General features: G+C 30.5%; 1 protein-coding gene across 1 annotated transcript in view; it reads right to left on the reverse strand.

Moving 5' to 3' along the window:
- Nucleotides 1-1095: 1095 nt before the first annotated feature.
- Nucleotides 1096-11938, reverse strand: part of LOC148276119 (uncharacterized) — a 28581-nt gene continuing 17738 nt past the window's right edge. Inside the window, exons 16-25 of the mRNA XM_088234734.1 lie at nt 11195-11360; nt 10895-11036; nt 8696-8910; nt 6279-6345; nt 5944-6133; nt 5476-5677; nt 5121-5262; nt 4596-4666; nt 1670-1777; nt 1096-1350 (exon numbers count right to left, since the gene is read on the reverse strand). Coding sequence (XP_088090860.1) covers nt 1237-1350; nt 1670-1777; nt 4596-4666; nt 5121-5262; nt 5476-5677; nt 5944-6133; nt 6279-6345; nt 8696-8910; nt 10895-11036; nt 11195-11360 — 1417 coding nt within the window. The 3' untranslated portion in view covers nt 1096-1236. The remainder of the gene's footprint in view (nt 1351-1669; nt 1778-4595; nt 4667-5120; nt 5263-5475; nt 5678-5943; nt 6134-6278; nt 6346-8695; nt 8911-10894; nt 11037-11194; nt 11361-11938) is intronic.

Genomic DNA, 11938 nt, shown 5'->3' on the forward strand with positions numbered 1-11938 from the left:
AACCTTCATTATAATCATTATGCAAAACTAAAAAAAATGAAAATACTTTGAACAAACATATTCGAAAGAATAAGTAAAATTATGTTAGGAACGGTATCATAAGTGAAATTTACTAGAAATTATAATTAATAAGTCATAATTTGAGGTAAATTAAAAACAAGCAAATAATTTAATTAGTTAAATCAGTACAAATGAATAAAAAGTTAGTGGCGCCTTTTACATGTAACTTAAGTGTTTTTAAACATTCAAATAATTAAGTAACATTAACATTTGACGAACCATCTGAAAGTATGTATTATAAAAATAAAAAAAAAACAATTACTAATCAGGAATTAAAAAATCTTGGAATATGACATACAAATTATTAAAATATATATATATTCAACTGGATAAACTAAAAACAGACAAATTTAATGTAACCTGAACTAATAAATCTAAACAAACTGCTTACCGATTCAACATGAATAATTTTACTTTGCGCGAAGAAAAGGTAAGCAAAGGGCGAATGACAAATTTGAACATAACTTAAAATTCTAAGAAAATATGAAATGCAATCTTTATAGAAATCAAATCGACTCATTGACTGTAGTTGCATGTCCTTATTTATGAATATAAAATAAGGTTGATAAATACAAATACCGGGAGGGGCATCAATCACTGGCACTAAATGCCTTTTGTAAGATAAGCTGATTGACGGCAGCGCTGTTGGTGCAAAAATGCATGTCACGGCTTGGAGCTGAATTGATAATGATTACTACAGGACCATTTGCAATTATCTCGCTAATAGGTAGTTTTAAGTGCAATATGCCAGGGTAGGGACAATCAATTCAGGGGCCACAAAATACAAAATACTTCACGATTGTGGTTGCTAAATGAATGTTGTAGGAAGTATTCAACTTTGATAATATAACATAATTAATAATGGGTTAAAACTAGTAATAAAATTAATTAATTTGGAATATGAAAATACGGAGAAGGGACAAGCCAGGGGAGGGGAGATTTGTGGTGTATTTTATTTTTTAACTTCAAAAACATAAATATTTTTATAATGAAACTATAAAAGACAATTTTTACCATCTTATATGAATTATAATTTTTCCGTAAAATGTTTTTTACATAACAATATTCACTGGGCCATCCACATTCTCAAAATCGTATATTCACCCATGTACAAAATTAGCTCTTAAAATATGGAAAGTCTAAAGTGGTAAAGCTAAAAAAATTATTATTTGTATTCTATGTGGGCCGTTTTTGATGACTTCTGTGTTGTTTCAGATAAAATTCTTTGTACTTATTAAGCTTTAATTTTAGTAGCTCATTTTCTTTTATAAAATCATGTAGTTTCCCCTTCTGAAATAAAATATGCACGTAGCTTTAGAGATAAATACAGCAAATTAAAAAATACTACATACATATTTCTAAAATGATTATGTATTTAATAGGACTTTCTGCCTGCTTCGTTCATGCAAAAAGCTGCACCGCGAGAGTGTAAATATAACCAATAAATATTTTTGTCCTTAGTACTCAAAGGGGTACATTTTTCACATAAAAATTAATGGCCACTGTCCAGCTAAGGATACGATATGGAATAATAATGACTGTAAATATAGTACAGAAAATGCAAATTTTGAAGAATAAAATGTGTATTTCTGATAGATGTGGAAATTACCTGTATAATATTAGCTGGTGAACCGAAGACGGAAACCTCGGGACCACAATGTAGTTTGTTCAGTTGAGATTCTAGGTTGTGTGATTTCACCAGCTGCTCTTGTAAACTCTATAAATAACAAAATGTACAATAATTAATACATCATTTCTCAGCATTTTAAATCTGCAAACACAACTTGTTAAAATATTAACCGATATATGTATACAGAAATGTGAAAAAAAAAAATCATCATTCCATGTCCGCCCCCTAGTTGGAGCATAGTGTCCACAAAGAGCCTCGAGGCATCTCTGTCAGCTGCCAGATCCTGCGAGTCCTCCCGAATCAGGTTCGCATTCTGTAGTTCTGACATAAACTGCCGACGAACAGTCAACCGCGGATGTCGAGAACCTGATGCCTTGAAAAGTAGGTAAGCGTGGTTAAGGCTCTCAGGAGGCATCCGCAGAATATGGCCCAGCCAGTGGCTTTGCTACCAATTATAAAAAATACATACCTATAGTAAAGAACCTTATTATACATAATGTAATTAGGTTTAAAAAAAGTACATATTAATTTGCATATTTTTATACATATTATGTCCAATGCTATTTGGAAAAATTAGCCAAATCTGTCAAATCCGCGATACACATTAATTTATATGCGCGGGTCATTTCCTAAATTGTCTCAAAGCTAATGTCTTCTCTCTACATTTTTCCATAAGAAAAAGAGATTAAACATATCGTACCTACAAGAAGATTTTAATTATCTCGCCTAAAATTACTCTGACGCGGGCATTGTCAGGGTGAGAGGGCAATATGAAAGAAAGAAGGTTAGAATGAGATAGGTGATAGTAATAAAATATTGTCATTGGTCTTGAAGAGATACCGTGACAAATTAATATATTCCTGTGTATTTTATATACTAAACTCAAATGGACAAATTCCTAATGGAAGGGATAAATATGAGCATATATTTTCTTTTCCTCTTCCTTTTCCTTTGGAGTGTGCCAGCCTAAAGTCAAGAGTTCATAATATTTGAGGGTATTAGAAGCAAACTTAGAAATCTCCACCAAAAACAGAAAATTAGTTATTGATGCCAAAATAAACTATGCATAAAAATCTACCGACCGTAATTCAAAAACGTCTCTAAATCTTGCTAAAACAGATTTCAATTATACTACTTGACATCGCAAACTTCGCATTCTCCATTGAGTTGGTGAAACATAATTAGAAATCTCACAATTATTTATTAAAGTTTTTCACAAATATCTCAGTAACTCAAATAGGTGTGAAGGTTTTCACGGTCACTGTTATCAATATGTTTCTTTTTTGGGTGATACCGTGTGTATTGGATTTGTTCCGACGTTTCGGCTACTATTGCAGGAGCCATATTGATCACATATTGATCTCAGTAACTCCTTCAATGGCGATTTCCAAGTTTGCTTCTTATACCCTCATTTACAAGATTCAGACGAGCTTTGTTAATTATTATGATTATCACAAACCGTGTTTAATATTCAATAAGTATCTAATATAAAAAAGTAGTAGTTGAGTGCATGGCTGTAGTCTGATAAAAAGTAAGGAAATCTAACGACTAACAAACATACTGTTTTTTGACGAAATCGTGCCCTTCAAAAATGAGTAAATAAACATTAAACAAATACAATTATTTTTAAAGGTATGCAATATACTCAAAAGTTTAAAAGTAAACAATATACTCTAAGTTTTACATAATTGAAATATAATTATTTTATTTATCAGCAGATTACGCCTTTTGAAATTTAGAGTAAACTTGAGTACATCAGTACTCATAAAAATGGAAAGTAAAATTTGTTCAATAATTTAAAGATAATAAATTGAAAAATACTTGTACAGCTGTGGAAAAAAAAAAACTGAAATTTTGGTTTTTAAAAAGAAACTACACAAACTTTGCATTATTTTTTCTTAAATTCTGACATATATTTTTTTTAATTGGTAGCAAATTTTGGAGGTTCATTGACCTAACTGACATAAAGGAAAGCCACTGCCTTCAATGATGGTTTCAAAAAAATAAAACAGAATATTTTAGTACATACACCCTTTTTTATGACACTTTTTATATTTTTTAAGAAGAATATCATGGTTGTAAATATTTCATATCTAAAGTATGCTTTTAGCAAAATTCAAACACCATTCGATGACTGATATGAGCATTAATATTTTGCTAAAAATATACCGTAGAAATGAAGTATTTACAACCAAAACATTCTTCTTGAAAAAATTAAAAATTATTTTAGGTGTTTTATTTGTTTTTTAAAAACAATTATGGAAGGCATAAATAATTTAACGCAGAATATAAGAAAAAACAGCGCAAACTTTGTGTGGTTTTAAATGCTTTTATTTCTTTTTCAAAACCGAAATTGTCTTTTTTTTCTAGAGCTATTCGTTTCTATTGTATATAAGTTACTATAAAATAAATCTTACTTCAATATTCCGTTTTTATAGGAGTGCCAATATAACTAAGTTTAGTCTTAATTTCTAAAGGCATAATCTGCCGGTCATATTTCAATTACATAAAACTTTTAAATATATTTTTAAGTGAATGATTTTGGAAAAAAAGGTATTTTAAATGGTGTTGTATGATTTCTTTACTTTTTATCAGACTGCAGCATCAAGACCAAAAATTCTGATAAGCAAAATTTTGTGAATTAGTGTATCATATTGGAAACATCTTTATAGACATAAAGGTAAGTAACTGCCTCCATATTAATGTATTTTTATTGGAATTTTTAGTGTGAACATGTACCTGCTTAGTAAAAAAAAAAAAACTACCCCTACATTTTTACACCCTTCAGCCACCACTGGGCCCAGCCAACCGTATCGCCTCTGCTTGACGACAAATGTCACCGGAGTTTGCTGCGTCCTTTCGCTTAGTAAATAAAATGTACCTATATTAATTTAAAAGAACTAACCAGTTGAGTTGATGCACATTCACTACAGGGTTGTAATCTAATTTTGGGTTCTCTGTTGGTTATTGATTCATCTGTAAATAAATAAAAAAATAGAGGTTTGAAATATGACATACATAATATTCTTAATTCTGCAAATCATGGAAAATTATTTAATTTATACCATATTATTTTATTTATACTAGGGCATTCAATATACATTTCAACAATCCCAACAAATCAATGATTTATGATTTATGATTTTTGCTATTTTGAATATACTGCGTAATCTTTATTTTTATTATTATATATATATATTATTTTTTTTTACCTAAGTATGTCAAGTATTAAAATCCTAAAGTTATTATATAGAATAATGTATAAAACAACTGTGTAATACGAGTATGTATAGATATATTGTTATTATATTATTTCATAATTTTGTAATAGAACACTGTTATGTTAAATGTGTTTATGTTTATAAAAGGCATTTGTGCAGTGTACACACTAATAAATATATAAATAGTAAACCATGTATTAAATACAAACCGGTATTGGTAGAAGCATCCTGTGTAGTAAGACTAGTACCTCGCCGAGCATCATACAAACTTTGTCTCTTTTTTCTGACTTCATCACTCGGACTCATTTCCTTTATGTCATCTAATTTTCCCTTCAGGTACTTTATTTCTCTCTGTAATTTACCAAACACATATTTAGGAATTAGGTAAATTAATGAAAATGTTACGGTGATGAACTTGTTGACAAGTAATGTTATCAGTTGTCATTAATCTGCTACAAAACAATTTATGCTAATAAATATAACAAATAGCAATATTTTTTGTATATCTTAGGATTTGAGATGGACTTCTCTACTTGGCTAGTGAGGATAGAGTGCCATAAATACCTCGAGATCCTTCTTCTCATTGTACACTTGGTTATAGCTGGCTACGGCTTCCTTGAGGTCATCAACACACACATTATACTCGCCATCCATCTCCTGGTAATCACTTTTTAATTCCGTGTATTTAGATTTCCAATCCTCCTTTTCTTTAATTTTTTCACGAAGTTCCGCCAATTCTTCTTGCAACTTCTCTGTTTTTTTCAATCTAAAATAATACAACATGGATCAATCCAATGAGCCGATCATCCATGAAGGTTTGAACTGTGCAAATCATAACATTAACATGCTAACAGTACGTCGGCAGTTACTAACGGTATGCGTCAGAATTACGGACCTAACTTGGACAGAGTAAAAATTAATTTTTGTTTTGAAATAAAATGGAGTAAAACATAAAAAAATAATAAAAACAGAGAAGTTAGGAATAGTTTTCCATTGTATAATGAATTTTTAATAAAGTATGTTTTGTACTTACCCTCGTGCGGTAACAGTTTATGTAAAGTATTATTCTGTAGAGAATGTTCTAGGCGACGCAGCTCCGTAGCCTGATGCTTGGTTTTAATTCTCAAGTCTTCATTAGCCTTTTGTAACGCTTTGTATTTTTCATTCAAGAAATCGTAAGTCATCTTATCCACAAACAGAGACATCAAGGCGCCCTTGTCCTCTGAACAAATCAAGAGATAAAATCATAACATGAATTACCTAATTTATTATACGAATTGTATGCACAAAGATTTCAACACGTATAAGACTAAACCTCGCAGTGGTACCACAAGATAATACACATTGAAAATAGTAAAGTTGTTTACCTGGATTGGTATTAGTCGACGCATCTTGTTTAGAAACATTGGCTTTTATCACATCCTGCAAACGTGCCTGAAAAAATAATTAATTAACAATATAAGAAAAACATATAAATACATTTATTCAAGTTATATACATAAAATATATGTTGTGTTAATCATTTCATTTTTAAAAGGAATAACCCCCAAGCCTCTACTTCAGAGGCTTGTTAGCAGGTAGGAGCTAAAGGATATGGAAGGAAATCATGAATAATACACCACAACCCCCAGACCAATTGAGTTAAAAATCTTTGTTGGATTTTTTCCTTGCAACTGGCGGGAATGGAACCGGCAATGCCAGTTTCACAGTTGGCCATTTAACTAACTACGCTGGCGCCTGTCAAAACCATTTAAAACATTTTATTTGTAAATAAAATTTATATTTAAAGGAGTTACTTTGTGATTTTCCATGTTAAATAATTTAAATAAACATTTACTTTGTGTAAAATAACTACGTAAATTTATTCCGTCAACCGATTTCAGAATGAGACTGTTCCTTCGTCAAGGCTTAAAAATACTTGATTTTGTCGGGATCGTAGATCGACGGATGTGCAAAAATTTTATATTTGATGTTGAAAAGTTATAGTTATACAAAAGCTTTTTTCCAAGGTTTGAAAAAATATACAATAAAACCCCCTTTTTATGTTTTTCAAGGGAGCAAGAAAAAAAAAAGTGTAAAACTGAGGAAAACGCTAAAGAGAGGAAATGAAAAATGTATGAAAAAAATAGTAATTACATAAAAATAAAATTGATTTGCTACACTATAGTGTACATATACTTCCAGAAAAATTGTAAAAACGGTGAAAAGTGCAAATCGACAATATTTTTTTTACCTGTTTTCAATGATTTCACTAAAAATATTTTTATACTTTTTCAAACAATATTATGTAATCTGTTTTTTTATTTGATTTAAAAACAGCATGTTAAAATTATATGTGTAAATAAAAAATAAAATAATTTTCCCCTAAATGTTGGGAAATTTTAAAAATACGGTATCACCTTTTTTCTATGGCATCACTAAAAACAACTGTCATAGTTTGCGGCTTTTTAAACCATCTTTTTTATAACTCTAAATATTTCTATTGTTATGTTTTAAAAATCGCAATTTAATGATATTATAACTATAAAGTAAACAATAATGTTTCTAAAAGTTTGTCAACTGTGTATCATGATTTGTACAAGTCAACGTGACGTTTTTGTTTAAATAAAAACTAAGACTAACCCTAAAGGAAGACACTTAAACAAAAAGGTCAATTACACTGCACCTGCTTTGAATTTAGGTTAAGACAATAATTTATCCTTCATTTGCGTGTAACACGCGGTGGCGCACGGGCCGCGGCATCATTGTACCGACATAATTTTGACTTTTTTGACACATCAAATGAATTCTGATTTTTTTTAACCACGAAACCGGGGTCGAATTTTGTTGCAAAAAAAAAAATTTGCTGTATTATTTTACCAAAAAAAATCTGCATCTGAAGCACACTGAAGGGAAATAAAGCCGCAATACGAGGAGAGACATGACAAAGTAATTTTGCAGCATGACAACAGTTGGCCATATGTCGCAAGGCCATTTAAAACATACTTGGGAGCGGTCAAATGGGAAGCCCTACCCCACCTGCCGTATTAACGAGACATTGCTTCTTCAGGGCTATTATTCTGAACGCATCTAGAGCACACTATAACGTGTATTTAGTAAGTAAAAACGCGCTTAACCGCACTATAATTGCGTTCGGAATACCAGCCCAGATTACCACTTGTCCCGATCAATGACTCATGGCCTGGCTGAGCAGCACTTCCATTCTTATAAAGATGCCACAAAATGGCTCGATTCGTGGATAACCTCAAAAGATGAGTCGTTTTCGATGGACAATGACATGTTCTTTACAATTTTTTTTAAATAAAGCTTTAATTTACAAACTACTTAAAAAAAATAGCAAAAACTTATTTAAAAAAAAAAAAAACATATAATATTGATTGAAAAAAAAACAAACTATTCTAAATGAAATCATTGAAAATACGTAAAAATATTCATAATTCCCAATTATTTTTCTGGCAGTATATTTCCACTATAGTCTAGTATATTCATTTTATTTTTATATAATTCCATATATTTTTTATTTCCTCAATTTAGTGTTTTCCTTAGTTATACACCTTTTTCTATTGCTTCCTTGAAAAATGTAAAAAGGGGTATTACTGTACATAATTTTTCCACGAGTTTTATTCCCGGAAAAAATATTTTTTAAATGGATTTCCACTCATACTGTATTTTATTTTGTATCAAATTGACACAGAAAGAGGTCCCATGAAGTTGAATGTAGTACATAAATATGTCGTTTCCATAGAAATGATGGTTACAAATGTGGAATAAAATTCATATTTACCTCTGATTTTAACTTTTCATAGGCTACCACTATTTGAGAATATTCATTATTTTTCTGATCGAGTTGTTTCTCACTGAGATTAAAAGCCTTCTCCAATTGTGTGTATTGTTCTACAGTAATGTTTAATTTTGACTCCAATGATTTAATGTTCTCAACATATTTAGCCAATTGGTTTGCTTCGGAACAATCTTCCATAGAGACATCATTATCATTGTCTGAAAAAAAGTTTTTTTTTTCACAAGAGAATGAAAAAAGGCAACTAAGAGAAATCTGCTTGCATCTAAAATGTCACCATAATCCAAGAATCAGACTTACTGAAATTATTAGATTTTTTTTTAGTAAACAAAACTACCAATTATTTTTTTAAAATAAATATTTGCTTTCTTATGATTTACCCCAATATTTAATTTTGAGGGCCATTTTTAACGAGTTCTAAATAACTCACTATTAGAAAATGGGAATCAGGTTGGGGTAGAGTGGGATTCGAACCACGGACCTTTGAGCTGCGAGTCCGAGGCCTAGCCACAGGACCACAAACCGATTCAATTTCATTCTTGTTGTTCTTCCTGAAAATCACCACTGCTGGAGACATTTTGTAAAACCACAATTAAAAAGGGCATTTTATATTTTGTGATGATGGCAATGTGCTTAACATAAACATAGCTAAAGGTTGTTTATATTTGGTTTGAAAATTACTTACGTGACAAGAATTGTCAGAATGTAAAAAAATATCCCAAAGTCTCCCAATTCACGGTATTTTGTGGATATTGAAATGCCATCGCTAATTCTCTATTCATAGTATTCACACACTTTTCACACTTCAGTGTATATTACTTCAAAATCAGCATTTGTGAGTTACTCCTTCTTGAATGCTACAGATAACAAGCAGTGCATTTAAATCATCATAATATTGTTTAAATGAATCACAACTTGTCTATTTGTAGCATTTATGGAGGAAGATAAGAAAAATGTGTGTTTAGTGGATAACTCAAAAATTGTGATTTTAAAGTTATGTAGTTTAGTAATTACCCCGCGATATTAGGATTTGAATGCATGACTCGTCTCTTTGTAGCATTCATGGAGGAGGATAAAAAAAAGTGCTTTTAGTGGGTAATTCAGAAATTGTGATTTTGAAGTTACCTAGTTGCAGCAATTATCCCACAATATGAATAGCTAATTTATATATTTCTTTATTTTACATGGTTAAAAAAAAGTTGCAAAGTTATGTTTGCAGCGACAAAACCAACCCGGAAAAGTCAAAGGAGTTAACCCTTTATTTTGAAATCTTATTATTGTATTATAAGGTTTGTAAGTAGTCATGAACAAAGATGTTTTATAACGTAATAAATATTCTAATGTTTTTCTTCATAATTTCGCCTTGGCTTAGTAAAAAGCTGATATTTTTTGTGACAATGTATGTAAATTTAGGTCAAAAATTATAGAAATTTTGAGAGAAGCAGACATTCAACATTATTATTATATAAATATTTTTTTCGTTTCTTTTACATTTATTGTATTGAACATAATTTAAATTATTGTATTAAGTGTAAACATTTTTTTTGGTGTGTGCATGAGTTTCTTACTCTAATATACAAAGAAATTGGCAATATATGTGTACATACTGTTTGTTTACCTAATAAAATAAATAAATAAAACTGAGAATTTTCAATACATATTTCAGCACTTTTTTCATATCATCTTTTAATATCACAATTACAATTTCTAACTAAAATTTCATATAAATATGTGAAATAAATTTTATATTGATCTCAAACAAGTTGATAAAGCCATCTGTACCTAGGAAATAATGATAATCAATTTACAAACGATTTGCATATTTATTTTTTGCATAATGAATCTTAATATGGAATACATTTCCGCTCAATACTGGTTTTTATGGCCTGAATGGGGAAAAAAATACCATCAAAAGGCTATCCATTGCCAACATAACTTAAAAAATCAATACATATAAATAAAAACAGAAATATTTTTGAGAGATAGATGAAATAACTTTTGTTTTACGAGCCACTTTATTTATTGACACAACCGACGAGGGCAACAACACAACCGACCAACTGAAGAGCTAGAAACTAGTCGGTTGTGTCAATAAATAAAATGGTTCATAAAACAAAGTTTTTTATTAATCTCTCAAAAATATAACAATGATCCACAAAGATAGTGCTACAAATATTTACTGACCTGCAGTATTTCTTAAGGAGACATCCCCAACCAAATTTCTTTTTAGATCGTGTAAACTTTGTCTTTTCAAGTGTAAATCTTTTCTGAAAACGGGGCTCTTGAGGGCAGATTCTAATTCGAATTGGAGATCAGTTACACGGTTCTATAAATACAATATCAAAAATGCTTATATGTAAAAATGCAATACAGAATATGGCATAGTAGCTTTCAACCAATTCTGTTCCAGAACACAGTAAACTTGAACTGAAGCAATCATTTTCAGAAAATTTCAAATAGAGTTGAAATGAAATATATGTATACCTCTAGTATGAAGTTGGTAGATAAGAGATGCGAGTTGCGTGATTCCAGTTCCTCAATGTGTTTTTTCAACATTTCTTCAGAGGACGATAATTTTTCCTGGATATCTTTGGTAGATTCCTTTTGGGTTTGTAGTTCCATAAGCAATTTTTGATTTTCAAATTCGTAGCTAAAGGAAAAAAAAATGGATTGTGTTAAGGCATTCCACTAGTAGGACCGGAAAAGTTTATTGTATAAAGTTTCCTATAATATATCATCGGGCAAAAGGCAAAGTGGGGCATATGCATTTGGACAAGATTTGAGATATACCACAAAAATGAGTTACGACCTCAGAGTAATAATTTGCGACCCTCTTATAGACGCCCTTTCTCTCTATCGCATAGAAAAAAAGCATTGCAAATTTTTGCAGTTCGTCGCTGCGCTTGCTATTCTCGACCTAAAGTACCCACGGCCCGTTGATTTGCTGCAAAACTGTAGCCAAGTTCGTGATCGATATTCCTAGAATGATTTTTGTCCATATGGGTGGCTCTATAAACGGGTCGCGAATTATTATTGTGAGGTTATAAAACAGTATACAGTATCAAAATAGCCGATACAAATTGGATTAATGAAGACAAGAACATTTTGAAAGAAGAAAAGAATATAAATTAATAAAAAAAATGACAAGCAGATGAGTAAACATATATGCATACCAGCTATGAAAAGATTTAAAGATCAATAATGGTGCGTACATTTGAGTATGAATTA

The sequence above is a fragment of the Micrasema longulum genome, unplaced genomic scaffold (genome assembly GCF_059751315.1).
Source record: "Micrasema longulum isolate JH-2025_06_02 unplaced genomic scaffold, ASM5975131v1 h1tg001275l, whole genome shotgun sequence".
NCBI classification, from domain to species: Eukaryota; Metazoa; Arthropoda; class Insecta; order Trichoptera; family Brachycentridae; genus Micrasema; species Micrasema longulum.